We start from the raw sequence: 22,274 nt of genomic DNA, 5'->3' as shown, positions 1-22,274 counted from the left end.
TGTAAGAAATCTGACATTAATTCTTATAGACAGAACAAGCATCAATGACATTAAGAAAATTTACAAAATGTATATATCAAAAAATTAATGGAAAGTTATAATCCAAGAATACAGTCTTTATTTTTCTAGCTTTTTAATTAAGGCTATCATATGATTCAATGCTTCATGAAACAAAAATATATTCTGATTTGTTTATTAAAAAAATTAAAATTTAAGCAAAGTAACTTTTAAAAAGTTAATCGGTTAAGGTATATTACGTATTAAAATAAAAACAACAACAAATGTTTCAATTAAACTGATTGAAAGATTTGTATAAATAATTTCAAGAAAATAAAAATATCTAAATATAATTATAAAATTTCAAGGTTACAACTGAAAATTTAATATTAATCTGCAAGTTTTAGAATAATTTATAAAGAACTGAAACAGAGTTTTGTAAAATNAAACAATAAAATAATTTGAGATTAATCTTATATTTATTTTCACTTTCTCTTTTTTTTCTGATTTGTTATACACATTATTGTTTTAGACAATCAATAATGTATTATTGTTGAAAATTAGGGTATAAAAAGTGACTTTATTCAATGATAATATAAAAACTTAAGACAGTATTTTTCATCATTAGCTATGACTAAAACTAACACTCAACTAGCTTTTGTATGTCCAGCTCAAAGAAACTGTAATGATGATATACAGTTAAAAATCTCTTTCACAATTTTTATTCCGAAATTACTGAAGATATATTAATTTTGTTAATGTAGTTACTTACTTAATGTAATTAACTGCATTACATGCAGTGGTGATATTCAGCGGGTTCGCACAGGTTCGGCCGAACCCGTTCTTAACATTTTCAAAGTTTTCCGAACCCGTTGTTAAACACACAGTGGTTTTGTTTCTTTTAAAAAATGTATTAAAATATACGTATTATAGTCTGTAACACTACTAAACTAGAGCCTTATACCCTGTTCGCCTTGGTGCAACCTCCATCGACCGTTTCAATCTCGACTGAAACGAGGTTCAATCGTGATCGACTCGAAAGAGTTCTTGAAACTAGGTCCAATCATACGAGAGGTCCCACAATCCCACGTGCGTGAGAAAATACGAGATGGCTGCGGAGCAAGTGTCGGGCTATCGACAGCTAAATAAAAAAAAATATTGTATTTCGAGAGACGATGACATCTGTCTATTATTATAATAATACCTAATGATAAAATAAATGATTTAGAAAAGTTTTTTCTTGAAAAAGTCATAGGGACAGCAGGTCTAACTGCTTTCCCTATGACTTTTTCTGATTAAAAAAAAGTCATTTTTTATGTTTATAAAATATTTTGAATGAAAAATATTAAAATATATACAAAATAGTTCTGGCATAAACAATGTTAAACTGTAACTGACTTAATTTTGCGAACGCATCTTTATTTATATGAATATATTAAGGTCAGTTTTTGCTCTAATGTTCCTAATGCACCATTTAAGCGAAAAAAAAAATTGTTAAAGAAAAATTTTCTGTTAGTGAACCCTTTGTTAAATATTTCGAATATCACCACTGATTACATGTACTAACTACATTATGCCTACATAATATAGTTACATAGGCAGTCAGTCATGTATGGAGAACTGAATGGAACCATTTTTGTTAACCTTGAAAATCATTTTCAAAGTCATTTTAACAGAAGTAACATAAAATTTCCAATAAAAAGTTAAAGAGCACCATTTAGTTACTCTAAAACGATTTTCTGAATTCTTAATCAGCTTTTTAAATAAAAAACTAATACAAGTACATGGCCGGCATTATTCACATTTAATAAATATAAATACAACTTTACAAAAATAAATCTTTGCATTTTGTCCTTCCTTTTTGCCATTCACATTATCAGCAGTCCTTAAATAATTCACAAAACTTCAGAGATGACCTTTCTTTTGAGGCTACTGCCTCCGCAAAACAACAGCGTTGCCAAATCTGAAGTTTAAAAAGTAGCGTGGTTGTGCTTCAAAAGTAGCGGATTTGAACTGTTTGTAGCCCAAACAATAAAAATGAATTATTTTGCAACTATGCACTTTTACTAATGAAATAAGTTTGTAATATATATATTCGGTGTATCTGCATCAATTTTCTCTAAATCAAAGCCAGTCATTTGCAGGCGAGGAGATTCATTTTTTGAAGTTAGAGACTTAGTGACTACGGTTTTTGTTTTCAGTTTTAAGCCACCCTGTTTCCATTGTATCAAGAACCGTTGTATCAAAATTTAATAACTTTTGGATCACTTATTGGGAAAGAAAATTGGCAATTCCAACAGGATAATGCTGCCATTTGTGCATCAAAGTCAATTAAAAATTGGTAGTAACGGTGCAAACTCAACAAATATCTAGTGTTGCCAGATCTAAAGTTACTAAAACGTAACAAGTTCGATACTCATTTAATACTTGTTTTAGTATAAAAAGTACTAAAGAATTAAACAAGTATCGAACATGTTACATTTCAGTAAAACTATCGTTCATTGCAAATAGAAATATTGAACAAACAAAACTTTAAGTAAAATAAAAAATATAAAAACATGGCCAACGGTAATACATTTAATTGCATTATACTTAATTGTATAAATAAATATAAAGTTGCAACGTTTAACAAAGATAAAGATACTTTGCTTCTGTTTTTCCATTCGTCGTTCGCTCCAGTAGACAATCCACAATTTCACAAGCAAGGTCGCCTCCATGCTTGTGAAGTTGTGGATTGTCTACTGGAGCGAACGACAGATGGAAAACAGAAGCAAAGTATCTTTATCTTTGTTAAACGTTGCAACTTTTCACTACACTTAATTGTATAAATAATTAAATAAAACTTTATTAGTTTTGTATAATACAAGAAATGTGTTGCGATTTTATATATGAAAATAAAAAAGTAGCGTATTTTTAAGATTTGTAGCCTGAAGATAATTATCACTAGCCCAAAAAGTAACGTGCCGCCCAATTTGAAATTTTTGTAGCGAGAACACTTAAAAGGTAGCCAATCTGCTACTTGTAGCCCAATCTGGCAACCCTGCAAAAGAATGTAAAAAGAGGTAAAGCATCCTCTGGTGTTAATGCCATAATCATAATATCACATTTTAAATAAAAAACAAAATGCAAAGTTTTATCTTTGTAAAGTTGTATTTATATTAATTAAATGTAAATAATGCCGGCCATGTACTTTTATTAGTTTTTTTATTTAAAATGTAATATTATGATTGTGGCATTAACACCAGAGGACGCTTCTTATTAAAAATTTCTAATTTTTAATAAGAAAATAACCCCAAAAAAATTTTTAAATTTGAATGATAACATTTTCATTTACTTTACAACTTTCATATTTGCAAATTTTTGAAGACTTTCTTTTCAAAATTTAGTATTAAAGTTTCACTATTTCAAGATAAAGATATTAATTTTAATTTAAAACAAGAAATATTATATATCATATTATAGTATAAACCTGATTTATAATACCTCTTTCCAGAAAACCCTTTGTAAATCAAAATCTTGTAAATAGGGAAGAGCTTTTCCATTATTTCTTATGGTTTGAAATGTGAACTTAATTCAAACATAACCCAATCACTCTATGTTTTCAAAATAATATTAAAGTTCTATAAAATACCTATTTATCTAGAAGATTTTTAGGAAGTTATAACGACACTGTTGGTGCTCATATCAAATGTTTTATCGTGTAAATCAGGAAGGAAAGGAAGATTAAAACAACAAAAATAATAATAACAGCTAATATCAAACACTACATTTTATGACCCGTAAGATGCAACTTTCGTTCAAAGAAAAGGCATTAAAATATATATCTATATATATAAGTAAAAATGTTCGTTTGTTCACTATACACTGCTAGACCATTCAACCAATTGCTAAGAAACTCTGCAGTTATGTTTACATACTTCTTAGATAATGTACAGATACCCCCATCCCAAAATATAGATTGGATTTCTGTAAATCAATTCATTTCCATCTACATTCAATTTGCTGAGTTACATGTAGCATCATCTATTGGCAAACAATTTAACAAGATTTATTAAACTAAATATAAATCTTATAAAAAAGAATATACAGTAAGACCCTGCTTAATGCTGATTCGATATAACATGGTCTGCTCGAAGCCTAAAACAACGCTCAAAATTTATGCTGATTCAAATTATCATGGCATTTCATTGATTCGTATATATTATGATTATTTATGAACACAAACCTATCAGCAAAAGGTGGCAATTCGTCATAGTGCTGTACTTACCTTAAATCTATGTTTGTTTTGTGCAATTTTGGAAAAATTATATCATCATGGATGCCATAGACAATATCAACTTCGCTTGGCAAGAATTAACTGATAAATGCATGAATGGAGTGTGAAAGAAGTTATGGTTGAAGGTATCCAAGAATTCTCAATGAGAAGAGCCTATCCAGCGTTAGCGTTAGGTTGACCAGGACTAGGAGATCTAGACGAGCAAGATATTGAGGAGTTACTGCAGGTTTTTGGTGAGAGCCATACCAATGATGACCTTTAAGAATTGGCAGAACAAGGAATTCATGTAGAACTGGAAAATAGAGATTCTGAAAATGAAGAATCCAAAGAATTTCTATTTCTTAGTAAAAGTTTGGTAATGATAACTGAAATCGTTGATCAAATTGTAACAAATGATCCAGATTTTGAAAGAAGTGAAAAAGCAAAACGAAGTGTTTTGTATGCAATCTTCTGCTACCAACATTTGCTTAAGAAAAGAAAAACAGCAACAAATGAAACTACATGACTTTATCACAAAAAACAAGAATTTCAGAACAGCCAGGACCTTCATCACAAAAAATGAACTTTACATTTCTTTGTGCATATAAACATTTGTGTGTTATTTAACATATATTATTATGCAAATTAATATAAAAATAACTTAAAATTAAAGTAAAATTTGTTTATTTTTGGTTGCATGTTCCCCTTTCCCTATTTACTCTATGTTAAAATGACCTCATTTAACGATGTTTTGTTTAGCGCTTTGTAGTCTAGAAATGCATCCCCCTGTGTTAAGCAGGGTCTTACTGTAATTTTAAAAAATATATATTATATTCACTTAAATAGCTGTACCCAGAAAAATATTTTCTGTAAAAAATCATTGTTAAATTACAAACAAGTAAAACAGCAAAACCGTATTTGGGACAAGACTATGTCTCGGAGTTGGAATCACTTTGATGCTCAAGGTAGGTCTCATTCTCCTATCTTCTTTGATATCGCTGCTTTTGGGCGCAATCATTCAAACTTTGCCGGCCACGACCATGAGATCATCCACGATGCATGTTCGATGAAATTAACCTATCTAATTTCAAAATTTCTTTCTGTTGCATGTCGGCTCGAGTTGAATTTTTGTCAATGCATAACAAAAAGTTTCCATTTTTGAAAAAAATAATCGTGGCTATTGTATCATCTGAAATTATTTTTTTATTTTGCACAAACAATATACAGTTTAACCCAATTATAATGTCATTGAATGTAATGACAATCCTACTATAATGTCAAATTTTTATCGGTCCTACGATTTTACTATACTAGATAATGTTAAAAAAAACCCCACTTGTAACGACATAAAACCGTTTAACGTCATATTTGAAGCACTCCCAAATTTACAAAATTAGATTACAAATTTTATTTAACATAGAAGAAACTACGTGTTCAGTCCTAAGGTCAGAGTTCACTTCTTAGAATGACTTTGGGTGGTACCAGTGGTGATATTCAGCGGGTTCGCACAGGTTCGGCCGAACCCGTTGCTAACATTTTCAAAGTTTTCCGAACCCGTTGTTAAACACACGTAACATTTCTCAGTGATTTTGTTTCTTTTAAAAAATATATTAACGCTTGGATGACCAGGGTCCTGATCTGTTGTTACCCCCCCTTTATCATAAAGATTACAGGGTATCGATTAATCGTTACCCTAATAAAAATCGGTTCTAATGAAAATTTTTGGCAACAGATGCCACCACTTGACGGTAGTGTGTTGTCTACCATCTGTTTCACATATTTGTGTCCAGGTGGTGTTTTGTCGACTGAAAAATTTTTATTTAGCGATTTTTTTTTTAATTTAAATATTTTTTCATTTATTTTATAGCATATTTACGTAATAATATTACTAAAATACGTTTAAACATGCTATAATAAGTTTATTTAGTTATAATAAATCAATGTATGATAAATATTTAAATTGTGACCTTCAATTTTGATACAGTGTCATAAAAAATTTTTGCGGCAAAAATAATTTATGAAATTTGCTTAGGTGATACATAACGATGTATATATGCTGATCCATACATTTTGGGAAAAGTTATAAGTCAAGGACCATTCTTGAGGCACCTTAAGGCACATGCCTGAGTTAACTCAGACTAGGAATTGCACAGTGTCACGCACAGTTTGCATTAACTTGAGTTAAGAACTCTGACGAGAGTAGTTGATTAATCTTGTCTGACGCAAGTTGGTAGCCCTGTCGATAAAGAGTAAAAGCATCAGCAATGTCAAGTGAGGCCCCTTGTGAGACTTCACTTGACAGGGGTGCTGTTGAAATGTGGTAGGGATCCCTGCTGCAGTAATTGCCCGGCCCAGCCTGAAGCCCCTGCTTTCGATAGAGCACCACTCTTATTGGCAGCAAGATGACTCCCACTTGTTGCACTGGTGCATGAAGTAACCAGTGTCTTGTATAGATTCAAACACAGTGTTGGCTAGAGAACTGAAGGATATGGATCTGACAAACTTAATCTTCTGGAACTTCAGACACACTTTTATGAACTTCCCCATTATTCTCGGCAGCGCAATGTCGATGGTTGAACGCTAAAAATGCAGCTGAGTGCAGTTGATACCACCATAGTCCATGGCAGTAAGAGCCACATGAAACTCCTTCCACATGGTAAAAGAGAAGCAGTTTCTTAGGAGGAAGACTTGGCTTTGCACACCCACTGCTGGCCTAAGAGCAACAACCTGCATGCAGAAACCAGTGGGGCAAAAATTCATACTTTCGTTGTCGAAGCCTTGCTGGTGGCCAGGGGGAATAGCACCTGTAGTGGCTCACAGGATCCTGCTAGCTGCTATCTACCATGACGTGTGCTTGGCAAAGCCTATCTGTGGCAAATGCAAATTTCCACGTGTCTTGAGGGGAGGGAGTTGCTTAAAGGCCCATCATTTGCTGAATGAGCCATAACTTCTGGGCTTGGATGACCTTGGGTAGGCAGCCGATTAAATAGATAGCTGTCCTGTCAGTGGGCCAAATCACTTGTGGGGAGGCTCTTAAATGTGGGGCATGCATGGAAAGTTGAGAGTTGCCTCAACCTCTCTTCTTTTATTTTTATCTTAATGGCTAAACATATAAAAAGTGTGCATGTGACTCTTGTGCAATGTAAAGNTACGTGTTCAGTCCTAAGGTCAGAGTTCACTTCTTAGAATGACTGTGGGTGGTACTCTCTCCTACCTGACTTCGGTGGGGTGAGGTGGCTGTTTTGCCTGTTTGTAGAAGAGGGTTGCCACTTTGTATTTTATTTTGACTCGATTCTCGGTCCCCTGACTACCTATGAGTCTGGATTTTTTTATGTGCAAATGATTTGGGCACCTAATACTCTGTGCCAAATATCAACTCTCAACATGTACTCCTTCATATCTCTATGCTGGTAAGAACATTGGGCAGTACGATTTTATAAACAAGACATAGTCTTTTCAATAAATATGGAAAATAAAAAAGAAAATAAATTTATTTACATAAATTTTACTAATATAAAACTTATATCTTGGTATAAAACATTTTTTGTATAAATATCTCCCTAGTTAGGTATTTATTTTTACATACAAATTAAGTCAATGATATTTAATTAAATGTACTTTTTCATTTCTTTTTTGCCTGTCTATAAGCATTCTTCACTTAGGCATCATTTAACTCAAAAGAATCAGCATCAGTCCTCCTGACCAAAATTTAATTTACAATAATCTTTCCATTAATAACATAAAATTAAAAAATAATTGGAAATCAACAAAAGAATGTCAACTCAAGAAGTTATTTTGAGAAGCATTTTTATACTGGATGAGGTTAAAAATTGCTGAGGAATGCTACTACAGAAAGAGTGAAATTAGGCATATTTTTGCTTCTGATTGCTTTAACTATTTATATAAGTTATACAGTAAAATAACTATATATAGATATCATACATTTAAAAGATCATCATATTAAAATTAGCTAATTAAATCATTTAAAACATGAACAATTAAACATCTTATTATCAGTATATAATGATTAGATAATTTAGAATAATTTAAATAAAAATGTCCATTAATTTTATGCTAGTTTAGAATCATAACATTTATAGTCACACTAACCAGAGCTCTTTAGTATTCATAACTCCCAAATGAGTAAATTGATTAGTTATGATTTATTTATTTATGTATAAAATATATATAAATAAGAATCATTGAAAGAATCGTTAAAGAAGCCATTACTAACCTGTTTTATTTTCAAAAAAACTAGATGATGATTTATAAGATACCAACCATGGTAAAGGTTGTTTAACTGATGATTTGAAATTATTTAAATGATTTAAACTCTGAAAAACATTGTCACAGCATAGTTCCAGGAAATTCTGACTAGTGCAATTCCTTAATGCCTTTAAAAATAATTGAAATCAATTTAAATTCTATGCAAAAAGTATATACTGTAAAAATTAAAACTAAAATTTCTTAATTAAATGTTATTTACTAAGTTTTAAATTTCAGAATCTATTATTAAAATTTTATAATAATAAAAGAATTTTACTTTTAACATTAAAAAATGTAAATTATAATTTTAAAGTACCTTATACATTAAGAAATTTTTAACAATTATAAAAACATGCAATTTTAATTAAAATGAAACTTTTTACTACTAAAAAATTACTTTAAATAAAATTTTATATCTAATAAGTTCTTTTGTTGAAAAATTAATCATTAAAAAGAGAAAAAAATTTTTGAAATAAGAGCATGCTATATATTTTAAAGATTCTAATGATTCAAAGAGTTATATTTATTTAAAAAAAAAAGGAGGCAATTAAAAGTTGTGTATTTAGTAAAAAAAACTTAAAATTACAAAAAGTATAAAATGTCTATGAATTACTCATTGAATAAATCGTTAAAGAAGAGATTACTAAAAAACCTTTAATAAACTTAAAACATTATTTACATAATACTATTGTACATAAATAATTTTTAATTTAACATTGATAATTGTTTTTAGTAAAAATTCCACAAAAAATATAGAAAAAATTTTCTTGGTATATATACAGTCAAACTTCATTAAATACAAAGTTGAAGGGATTTAAAAATTGGCAGTTTTATTAAGCAAATTTAGCAAAAAATCAACAGTCACATCATCAAATGGAGAAAACAAATGTTTATTTTTCAATATTGGCTAGAGTTGGCAGAATGATGATTAAAGCTACTGGATATAATAGATTGATCTAGCTACCAAATTGATTCCAAGAGCTGGATAAGCATAAAACTTAACAAATTTAAAAATAACTTATTTACTTGGATTTCAATGAAAAATGTTTATTCTTAATTTTAAAATTATGACCTAATTACAATATTTAATACTTTGATATTTAATTGAGTTGTTTTATTATTTCCATTATTAAAACAATAGCAAAAACTATTTCATAACACTACAGATTTTTAACTGAAAATCTTCCAATCCTATAAACTTCCTTGACAGTGAGATGGCCTAGGTAGTTAAAACATCCTACCATTCCAGAGGACCTGGGAACATATCTTGGTAGGTCAAAAGAACATCAGGAATTTTTTGGGTGTGGTTTGTCCAAGATATGTTGGACCTCATTCTTCAAAACCCAGTTGCCCTATTGTAGATCTGGTCAAACTCATGATGGGCCTGGAAAAAGTCCTCGTTACAAGTTAATGCATACAGGGCACAAAGAGTAAACAAAAAATTTGATTTCCAATGACATGTCAACTATCTTAAATAATCATTCAGTATTGTCACAGAGTACAAAGTGCTGACTATAAGAGAAAATAATTTCGTAAATTGGAGTGAACATCGTTGGGATGGTGTGTGTCCAGCAACTGTATTGTCAACAATAACAGCATTAATGTCATAAGCATCGTGGCCAATGTTAAAGTTGAAAAACATGTCCTTGTTCCTGGTCATGGATCCTGTGACTTTGTGGACATTGGAAGCAGTGTGCATTATATTAACCGATGTAATATAATTGTTATTGAATTCACAATGCCAACACAAGCTTTGTATTACATATTAACTGATATTTTGATATTTTGCATTAACCAAACTCATTAACATTGAAATGCCTATCCTGGTCCATAAGACCACAAATGAACTTTGCATTAACATGGACGTCACATAAAACTGCTAATATATTAATGGGATCTGACTGTATATATATAACAATGATGCACCAAAGAAGCCAGGACCCTGGCACCCCCCAAAGTAAAAGGGGGGAAAAACTGTTGTTTTCTGAGTTGGTAAAGGGGTCCAAGATACAACATTTTTGAAATAAAAATGTTCAATACAAAGCTAATATCAGCAATAATTGCTGGATACACTACCTTATTTTTGTAATCACCTTATTTACCTTTTTGTACCTTATTTTTGAAAGCAAATAAATAAATTTGTTATGTCCTTCCAATCCGACATTCACCAGAGGTCAAAAACGACTCAGAAGACAATTTTAATTCACAGATCTTTACTTATATGGATTTCAGATCAGAGTTTATACTACCGATCCCTCCCCAGTTTACAGATAATAAAAAACTGTTTTAAATTTACAGTTATTAAAACACACAAAATTTTAAAAAATATATAAAATTACATAGGTGTACTCTACAACAGTTTTCATTTTTCTTAGTAACCTTACATCAATCACAGTTACAATCGTTCTACATTGTATAACACTACTTTCATTCCTATATACGATGTCACTCCATATGTCATCTACCATCATTCCATTATTCAAATTAATTAAGTTATCATTATTTTTGATTGCAACATGTTCTTTAAATTTCCATAAATATACATGTTTTTAAAATAAAATCTTAATATTATCATTATTAATTGTACAATCATTCTTGCTACAATGTATAAACCAAGGTAATTGTGTATTTTTTAATTGGATTGATGCTGTGTGTTCCTTTTCAAATTGAATCTGTTTATTTAAGTATTCAATTCAAATAGAACTTAAAAACAGAGGATGTATAAACTACCTAGATATAACAATAAATAGAAGCACTACAGGAGTTAAACTTAAAAAACATGAAAAAACTGTATTACCAATAAAACTATAAACTATATGTCATACTGCCCTTTAGACATAAAAAGGAATAACTTTATTACAGCTTTATGGAAAATTTACACACATACAACAGATAAAAAGAATAGACTAGAAGAGCAAAGAAAGTTGAAAAAGATGTTCTTACTGAATGGATATCCTAACAGAATAATAGAAAAGTGGATAAAAGAATATATAAAAAACAGATATAATGTAAAATTTAAAGAATTAAAATATATTTCCTTTCCATACATTAAAAATAACTTCAAGATTTGTAAAAAAAAATTTTTTTAGAAAGTATTTATAAAATTAGCAGCAAATTTAAAAAATAAATTTAAAGAACTTATTTGTTAAACAGTAAAAAAATAAACAAAATAAACAGAAAAAAAAATCAGGTGTCATATACAAGATATTGTGTACATACAATGATAAAGTATCTTATATTAGAGAAAATGGAAGAGTATTAGAGAAGAGGATAGAGGAACATGAGGCATCAATTCAGTTTAAAAAAATACCCAATCTCCTTGGTTTATACATTGTAGCAAGAATGTTTGTGCAATTAATTAACAATGATAATATTACAATTTTATTTTTAGAACATGTATATTTATGGAACCATGTGGTACATTCAACTTGGCTTCCTCCAACATAAAATTTTGAGTGCACCACTAATATAAAGTATATACTTTTCTAATAATTAATATTAAAATTGTCTTTATAATATAATTACCTCATTTAAACTCTCAATACATAGGATAGTTTCTTTTTTCAATTTAGACTTGCAGCTCTTGCTTTTATTAATTTCATGACGTTGAACTCCAGATAACAAAGATGCAAAATGGCTAAGAGGCAGAAAATTCTGCTGCTAAAAATATTAAAAGTAATTATTAATAAATTATACACTTTTATACAATTTTATCATTTTAATAACTACAAGGTTGTGTTTAAAGGCTTAAAAATTAGGAAAATTAAGATTTTTATGGAGTAAAATTAGGCTACATAGGACAAATTTAAAAATAGTCAAAATTATCACTTAGATATCAATAAAATACAATGACAAAAGCCATCTACAGTATATTTATTTGATAAAATATCTTCTCATTAATGAGGAAAGAAAAGATAAAGTTAACTTATTATATACAGTAAAACTCAATTGTCCAAAGCCTGATTAACCAAGATTTCAATTATCCAAGACAAACCTGTAAGCAAATACACTACTTTTCTTATAATTCATAAATGCACTGAGCACATAAACAATGTAGTAGTTTAAACCTTCAACTATACAGAGTAAACAGTTGATGTTGAGGTAACTACATATTGTAGCACAGAAGGAACAACTATAAATCAAAAATTCTAAAGAACTTTTAAAGTTTAAAATGTACTATAAAATTTGTTTCTGTAACTTTTTATCAATTAACTTCAATATGAGACAAACCATTCATATTAAAATTCAATTACAATGATAGTTTTAATAATAAAAATGTGTATTATATAATAAAGCCAAACAATTGCCAGATTAGATTGGGCAGTAACATAGCCAATCTAATCCAGTAATTATTTGGCTTTATGCATTACAAAAGAATTTGATCCTGTATAATCACTAATGTAAGACAATTAGAACAATTTTTGAAAAAGCAAGATATTTCTTATTTTCCTACTACATAGTAGTAAAAGTAAGGTGAATACAAGACCTGTAATTATTATTAACTAAAGATATATTTTGAAATAAATCAGAATATTTTTTCTAATTATAACAACACTGTGTTATAATTGGAAAATATAGTTAAAAGAAAAAAAATTCAAACTAATATTGTTGCATTTTATATACATATATTGTATACATTAGTAAAGTACAGATAAGCAAATTTTTAGTACTCAAAATAAATACCTACACCCATGTCTGTAATTTAATGAATTCATGAGTACACATATTTGCTGCTACTGTAAAGGAACAAAACACATTAGAAATGCTGTATGGCAACTTCTAATGGAAATGATGTAGGTATATGCAAATTTACAGATAAGGAAATCAGTATAAAGCATTTTCTGCCAGTTTGGGCAATTGGCATTGTTAGGTAATTTCTGTGCTGTGAAAATGTTATCACCTTTTAACTGCAAAAGAAGATTTTTAGGCAGTAATTATGGCCAAAAAAAAAATATTGATGACACTATGCATGATAGGATTATTGGAAGATTAGAGTCTGGCCAAACTCAAAGACAAGTTTCACAGGAAATTAATGTTCCACCAAGCATTATCTGTAGGCTTTGGCAACAATTTCAACGTAGTGAAGATGTTTGAAGACAATACAGTATAGGTCACCCAAATGTCACAACTGCACATACAAACTGGTATGTGGCAATAAATGCCCAATGCCACCCCACAAACACTGCAAGTGAATGGCTTAGAGACCTTTCAGCAGCATCAGATATCACCATACCCAGGCCCAAACAATTTACAGATAGCTACGTGACATCAGCCTGTATGCAAGATAGCCTGTTGTATGTATTCCTTTAATTGCATGGCACATGCTGATCTGCAGAACATGGTGTATTGAACACCTTGTTGGGACCCCACAACTTTAGGCCACTGTACTCTACTGATGAGTCCCATTAAGTCTAGAAACTGATGGTTGAAGAGTGTACATCTGGCAAGCCCCAGATATTTTATAACCCTTCCCACATCATTGAATGTCATCATTCTGGAGATGGAGAAGTCCTCGTTTGGGATGGTATCATGTTAGGGTCTTATACACTGCTGCATGCATTTGAACACAGTATGGTAACAGACCAGATTTATAGGGATGTCATCCTACAGCAGTATGTGCAATATTTTAGAAGTGCATTTCATCCTGGGTTTTTTTTAATGGACAATAATGCTCGCCCTCATAGGTCTGGCTTGGTTCAGGAATACCTGGAATATGAGGATATAAGGCATCTGGACTAGCCATCCTATTCACCAAACTTAAACTCTATCATAACATGTATGGGATACCCTTGGTCATAAGATTATAACAAATCATCCTCCACCACAGAGCTCCAAAATGTACTCATACAAGAGTGGGATTCATTACCCCAGGAACTGGTGGACAACGTTATAAACAGCATGCCAAACTGCTGTGCAGAACATATTGCCATTTGCAGCAATCAATCACATTATTAAGGTTCACAGGATCACAGGTGTGACATTCACAACACAAGTGGTGTCATGTCGGAAAGTCCAAGTTTGCTGTTTTTCTTTTTCTCCCAAGGGGCTAGATAAACCCAAACTTCTTTTCTCATTGCATTTTGTCTTCCTATGTTATATTCATTTTTTTTAAATGTGTTTGTTGCAGATGAATGAAGCACATCCTCCCCATATAGCAAAGTCCTTAAATTATGGACATGAATGTATTTTGCAGAAATGCATATTTCAGAGAATAACAACTATAATGAAAATTATATATTCGATGTTGGCTTCAGAATGTCCATTATCAATTTATTAAAACATTTTATATCTATCAATAATAGAACAACACACTTCATCAAAGATTTATGGTTTAACATATTCAACTGCATTTCAAATGAAATTCAAATGTACTTGGCACATGCTACTTCATTCCTTGCAATTTTCTTCCTTCTAATTAAATCAATAATAGTAAGAACAAGTGATTTAGTGCTTGCTGTCTAAGGCCACAAAATCCTATACAGCAGATAAATAGATGGATAATTTAATTTTGTTACCAATATTAATTTAATTTAGAATAAAGTTTCAAAAATTCCTTAAGATTATTACAATACTAAATAATCATGTGCTACTTTATATGATTATAATTTACACACATTTAATATTTATCCACAAAATTCAGTGTTCTGATATTCACAAGGTAACTAACTCATAGTCAAAAATATACACCTTATTAACTCTAGTAAGAAGTTTAATAGAATAATATTTTAGACCAAATTAACTGATCTTCTTCAGTTAACAAATTATTAAATACAAAGTTTGAAATGTAAAAGAACAAAAAATATAAATATTAAATAGAATATACAAAATTTAAAACACAACAAATATCTAAAATTTAAATACAAAGGTAAAAACAATAATAAACATAAAATATAATATTATGTTAAAATAATAAAATATGATCAAGTTAAAGTTCATATAATGTGCATCAAGCAGTAGAGAAAATGTCCAAATCATGGTGATCAATGCATGTGAATTTCTTGTGAGCCTTATTCTAATCTCTCTAAATACTTAAGAGAATTGGCATTCTTGGTAGGTCTGATGATTTTCATGTCATCCCAATTCATTTGGACGTCATGGTGAGTAATATAATCCACCACGGCATATTAGAGTGATTCCTATATCTGTTATTTTATCCTTTATTGTAGACTGTGTCTGGTAGCCCCTATGTACTGTACACAAGTTTTATTTTAATTAAGTGGCCTTCTATTGAATAGAATAAATCCCAGACAAACTATTATGATCATAGTGCATCTTGTTTTCTAAAATCCTAAACACAGCTGGGTTTATACACTAGACTCAGTCACCTCCTTATGTATTCTTTTTAGTGCAGGGAAGTAGTTCAGAACAATCCTTTTATGCTCAGAACATACTTGATTAGCCCTAGATGACTGAAAAGTGATAATTAAATACTATATTAATTCAATCAGGCACCCATGTTGTCTTGCAATCTTTAAAATGTACCTGAGTTCAGTTATAATGCCCAGATACTACAGCCGTGTGTGAATGCTCTCCTTATCAAAGACCTGAAAGCATAAAGTTTGACATGGTGAGAATCCATGGAGTTGAAATTGGCTGATTTGTAAGTTTAAGATTGGTGGTTAGTTCCCACCTCTGCATGAAACCAAAAGATCCAAGAAATGTACAGAAATTTCACTCTCCTGATCCAATTGTAGGAGTACCCTACGAGGATTGTCATTGATTGATCAGAAAAAATGTTGTAGGTCTGGTTTTTTTGCCATAACATAAAGATAGCATCCGTATATCTAAATATCAATATATAAAATTACTTGTCCTGATTGACTGATTGATTCATTATTGTACAGAGCAAACCGCTGAACCTAGAGGTGAAATTTGGTACACATTTAGGGTATGTCATGAAAACGCACACTAAATAGGAATTTTTGGAAATTCTCCCACGGAGGAGAGGATTAAGACTTAACTTGAAGAATGGCTTCTATTGTACTATTTTAGATGCGATTTTTTGTTTTTAACTACATTTAGTCTTCATTGAGTACTCAGGTGTATTAAATTGATAATATTTCAAACATTGTTATAAATATTTTTATATATTTCAATTTTTTAACAAATGTTCAAACTGTTTTAAATTCGAATTTGTTATTGCATATTAGTTCAATTATAGAACGATTATAAACGTTCCGGAAAATTGATCAAATTGAAAACAGTTTGTTTGATTCTTAGCAATTCTCATCATTCTCAGTGGTAGGTGTTGTATAACAATTACTATGGTTGTTGAAATACTGAATATAAATGGGGTTTGCTTGCAAAATCTGTGCGGACAAAGTCGCGGGTAACAGCTAGTCTAGCATATGGTACGATAAAAATTTCATCTTTGTCAATCCAGCAAGAATTTAATAGCATAAAAACATTTTCAATCATTTTAAACGACCTTCCTCAATTACATAAAACTGAACATTAAAACAGAACACCAAACGATTATGGAACAAATATAAAAATTAACGGAAATTGTCCTTGTGGACTAAATATAAATAAATACAGTAGACCCCCTATAATGCAGGTTCCTATAACGTAGATTCCTATAACGCGGCAAAAAAATTGCAACAGTATTTGTATAAAGACGCTAAAAGGGACGCGTAACACGTCATCACGGACGAGCAGCCGAACTACTTTCTGCCATCCAGCGCCATGCTACAGAGAGTTTAGGCGAGTAAGTTGAGTTTACTATCATCTGTACAGTATGTAAATTAGGTACCGTAAGTCTAATACAGCACTGTAATTTTATACATTTCTTATTCAACGGCCATAAAAATTATTTCTATTAACAATATCTCCAAAGTTCAATGAATTTTTCGCAGAAAAATAACATCAGAAATCGCGTTTGGTGCGTTGCTCCGCGACGAATACAAGCTTAAGCAATGGCGACGTCGAACGATGCACACTCGGTAAGTAATCCTACAATTTTTTGTTTATAGCATAGTTTATACGGAGTATTCCCAAAAAATTATACGTATTTTGGAAATGTTAAGTCGAATTAGTCTAGAATTGATTAATTTTATAAAAGAAAACCTTTCAAACAGCCATAGTCCGTAAACTTCACACGTGTTGGGCTGCGATTGGCTCATGTATTTAAGGATTCCTACAACACAAAATTCGTATAATGAGGAACGTATCTACCGCATTATAGGGGGTCTACTGTAAATGACATAAATATGGTCAAAAAGAACGAAAAATAATAAATATAAGTTATAACATTGATAGAATTATTAATTACAGTCGATCCCCCTATAATTACGGTCCCTATAATTACGATTCCTATAAAACTACGAAAAAATTGTGACTGGTATCCGTAAAAAACAGTAAAAACCCCCTATAATTACCTCAAACGTCATCGGGCAGCCGAACTACTTTCCCGCCGTCCGTAGCGCCACGCTACGGAGAGATTTCTATCGTCTGGACAGTATTATATAAATTATATATAAATTAGGTACTGTACATATAATTATATATTAATTATATATAAATTAGGTACTGTATATATAATTATATATTAACTTATTGTAACTTTGTTATAATTAAATATATAATTTCCGCCGTCTAGCGTGGCGCCACGCTACGGAGATTTTTACGCTAACTATCGTCTGTCAGTATGTAAATTAGGTACCGTAAGTCTAATACAGTACTGTAATTTTATACATTTCTTGTGAAAGAAACATTTCTTATTCAACGGCGATTAAAATTATTTATATTAATGATGTCTCCGAAGTTCTACGAAGTTTTCACAGAAAAATAAGTTGTTAGAAATCGGCCGCTCTTTGCTGAGCTGTTCCGCGACGAAAACAATGTTGAGCAATGGCAATGTCGAATGGTGACACTCGGTAAGTAATCCTACAATTTTTTGTTTATAGCGTAGTTTATACGGATTATTCCCAAAAAATATATACGTATTTTGGAAATGTTGAGTCGGATTAGTCTAGAATCGATTAATTTTATGGAAGAAAATGTTTCAAACAGCCGTAGTCCATAAACTTGATACGTGTCAGGTTGTGATTGGAAGGATTCGTAAGAAATCGGATTCCTAAAGAATGGAACATATCTCTATCTTATAGGGAGGTTGACTGTATTATAAAATGATCTCCAAGCAGTAGATAATGCATCCGTGTCTCCAGTGGTGATATTCGAAATATTTAACAAAGGGTTCGCTAACAGAAACTTTTTCCTTAACCTAACCCCAAGCCCGAGATATCTCGGGCAAGTTACATAGCGTTACATAAAACTCAGGCGTTTGGACCCACTACAATTTTTTTTTTTTTTTGGATTTTTGGAATGTTTTTTAAGTCTCCAAATTTTTTCAAAAATTTTTTCCCGCGCGAAAAAATTTTATCGCGATTTTAATTTACCTTTAATGACGCACGATTCACGCTTAATTGCTTTTTAATTGTTTTTTAATGGGAGTTTGATATCAAATTTCATTCATCGTTCTAAAGTTGTAGTGCACGGATTTTACTTCGGTTAAGTTATTTAAAGCTAGTTTCTGATGTCAAAAACGACCTCCGATAGTTTTTAAATTTTTTTAATTAATAGATTTTATTATATATAAGTTTAATTAAGTCGGGGGGTCGGAAATCGCAATAAAAATTTTAATTTTTTAAAAATATACGGCCAGCTAGTATTCACCCTACTATAAACCCATCGCCTCCCGAGACTTCTATGAGAATGTCCCGGGAAATCCAACTCCAGCTGTGTTCAAGGTCATCCAGCTGTTTAAACAATGACTCATCAGCGTCAGATTTCACAGAAAGACAAGACAAAGGAAAATAAAATCTGAAGCTTTTTCTTCAGAATTAACGCATTTCTTTCGTTTTTTCAGTTTTAAGTATTTTTTATGTTTAATTACATTAATATCAAAAATTGCTAGAGTCCCAAGGAGTTAACTGCTTTCCCTATGACTTTTTCTCAAGAAAAAACTTTTCTAAATCATTTATTTTATCATTAGGTATTATTATAATAATAGACAGATGTCATCGTTTCTCGAAATACAATATCTTTTTTATTTCGCTGTCGATAGCCCGACACGTGTTCCGCAGCCATCTTGTATTTTCTCGCGCGCGTGGGATTGTGGGATCCCTCGTATGACTGGATCTAGTTTCAAGAACTCTCTTGAGTCGATCGCGATTAAATCTCGTTTCAGTCGAGATTGAAACGGTCGATGGAGGTTATATGCGAACGGCGACAAGTGGAACATGGCGAACGGGGTATAAGGCTCTAGTTTAGTAGTGTTACAGAGTATAATACGTATATTTTAATATATTTTTTAAAAGAAACAAAACCGCTGAGAAATGTTACGTGTGTTTAACAACGGGTTCAGAAAACTTTGAAAATGTTAACAACAGGTTCGGCCGAACCTGTGCGAACCCGCTGAATATCAGCACTGCGTGTCTCTATGGTTTATGCAACCAGTGCTCATGTGCACCTTGAAGATTTCCAACTTCTCCAGATGCCTCATCACCTGTCTATTCGTTGTGTTTTTTATTTGTTCCATAATCATTTGGTGTTCAATTTTTAATGTTCAGTTTTATGTAATTGAGGAAGATCATTTAAAACAATTGAAAACATTTTTATGCTATTAAATTCTTGCTAAATTGACAAAAGTGTAATTTTTTATCATATTTCATATCCAGTACACAGTTTGTTAAATGTCTAACATATAGTAGAATGAGATGCTGGAATTCAGGTAGAATTGCATTTTCCAGATGGCAGATGACAAGTTCACAAAAGATTGCTAAGATGAAACTACGCAAGGGTACACACCTGCCTTGAATGTATAATTTGTTGTCACATGCAAAAATCAATGAGTAGCAAATAAGGTGTGCAAAGTTCTAAGATATGCTTGTGATATCTATGTCCAATCTTGAATGTTTCTCCTCACCAACAGAGGAAAGAAATGAGTTTGAATCAAAATTTGATATGTTGTTTGTAGTAACAAATAGAAAAACAAACAACATATACAGTGGTACCTCAGGATACGAACGCACCAGCATACAAAATTTTCAGGATACGACATGAAATTCGAACATATTTTTGCTCTACGATACAAATAAAAACTCACCATAAGTTGTTACATTAGTTCACAGCAACATTTTTTTTTCACTTCTGTTCATTGGTCTCAGTCCACGTGTTTGCTTCGTCGTGGAAGGATCTCGCTTGATAAAAGAAATCTTGAGGTATTATCAGAAAGTGACTGATTTTATTGAAAAGAAACATCCCAAAAAGGTTCACACTAGCCATATTGCTGCTCAGAGTAATGACATTTGCCTAAGTCATTTTAGAAACATTTTAAAAAGTAGGCAAAACCTCTTTGGATAGATATTTTACCAAGCAACCTCTAGCCAGTAAAAGTGCTGGTGGAAGTGAAGGAAAGAAAACAAAAAGCAGTGAATAAAAATTAAAAATATATATATAAAACAACACTAATTTTTTTTTTATCTTTTCTAAGTTATTTTTAAGTTATTGTTACATTATGTTATGCAAGTTAAGTTTTAGTATCATTTCTCTTCTCCCTCTCTTCTGCCATCAGTTTACACCTCCACCGTCGTCTATCCTCAAAGGTAAAGTGCAAATAAAACTACATTTTTTTATCAATTATTATTCTATTATGATTATTTATACATTTACAACTACAAAATGCATTTTTCAGCATTTTCCTTACTATAGTTTTTTTTTAATGTACTACTTAGCTTTAATTTGAGTGTGTTTTTCATGTTGGAACGAATTATTTGGTTTTACCTGTAATAGTATGGGGAAAAATGATTCACCTTACGACAATTTCATGATATGATCTCAGTTTAGGAATGGATTAATTTCGTATCCTGAGGTACCACTGTATACAGTGTGTTCATTCAGTACTGGGAAACAAATGAGATGGATACACCAAATTTTGTTTTTTCATTCTAGCTGGTCTAAAGACGATTGTGATTAAACCACAGAATTTATCTAATACCAATTACTACAACATTTTAGGTTTATCCAACTTTGCCATCACCTTATTAGATGTATGATGATTTTTGAAAAAAATAAAAATAAATAAATAAAGTAAATCTTACAAGGTGGAAAATACAGTAAATTATTTAACAAGAAATTTAATTTCTATCAGTTGGAAAATTTTCATTAGTAAATCTGAATTAATTTAATTCAATTTTGAAAGATTTGAAAAATATCATAGGAGCTAGTAATCATCAATTATAATTAATCAAAGGTAATTAAGCTAAAATTAATATATAAGTGGATTAACTTCTGGTTAGATTCTAAATAGTATGAGCAACTATTTGTGACATCATCACAATGCCAAGCTGCAATTTTCAATTATATTTTTAATTAATTTATTTAATGGAAAGTTTAGAGGCAGGAGGCCCTCTATTACCTATATACAAATTTCCAATGCAAACTGGAAATCACATTATTTCAATTCAAAACTTTTCTCCTGAAATGAGTTAATAGATGACTGACATGACTCTATTGCTAACAGGTAAAGTATAATGTACAGGGGCAAGAGACTACTAATTTGAGATGGAGAGCATACATTTTAAATTAAATAAATTAAAAATATGATTAGAAATTGCAACCTGACATTGTGTCCATATCACAATAAATAATTGCTCATTGTAAATATATTTAATTTTATGTAACTTTATTTAGTAAATTAATTCAAAATATTATAGTTTAGATATTTTGATTGCTTATTAATCCTTAACTCAATAAA

General features: G+C 30.8%; 1 protein-coding gene across 3 annotated transcripts in view; it reads right to left on the bottom strand.

Moving 5' to 3' along the window:
* LOC111615581 (ATP-dependent zinc metalloprotease YME1L1-like) overlaps nt 1-22,274 on the bottom strand; it is a 56,637-nt gene that overhangs the window by 28,755 nt on the left and 5,608 nt on the right. For 2 of the 3 annotated variants that reach the window (XM_023356981.1, XM_023356983.1), the window contains exons 2-3: nt 12,044-12,178; nt 8,487-8,646 (exon numbers count right to left, since the gene is read on the bottom strand). In XM_023356981.1, coding sequence (XP_023212749.1) covers nt 8,487-8,646; nt 12,044-12,178 — 295 coding nt within the window. The remainder of the gene's footprint in view (nt 1-8,486; nt 8,647-12,043; nt 12,179-22,274) is intronic. The other variant, XM_023356982.1, reaches the window with a different exon arrangement.

This window comes from Centruroides sculpturatus, unplaced genomic scaffold (genome assembly GCF_000671375.1).
Source record: "Centruroides sculpturatus isolate CEXI.00-Female unplaced genomic scaffold, Cexi_2.0 scaffold19, whole genome shotgun sequence".
Classification (NCBI taxonomy): Eukaryota; Metazoa; Arthropoda; class Arachnida; order Scorpiones; family Buthidae; genus Centruroides; species Centruroides sculpturatus.
Note: the sequence above shows the minus strand (reverse complement) of the source record. Positions and strands in the feature narration are given on the sequence as shown.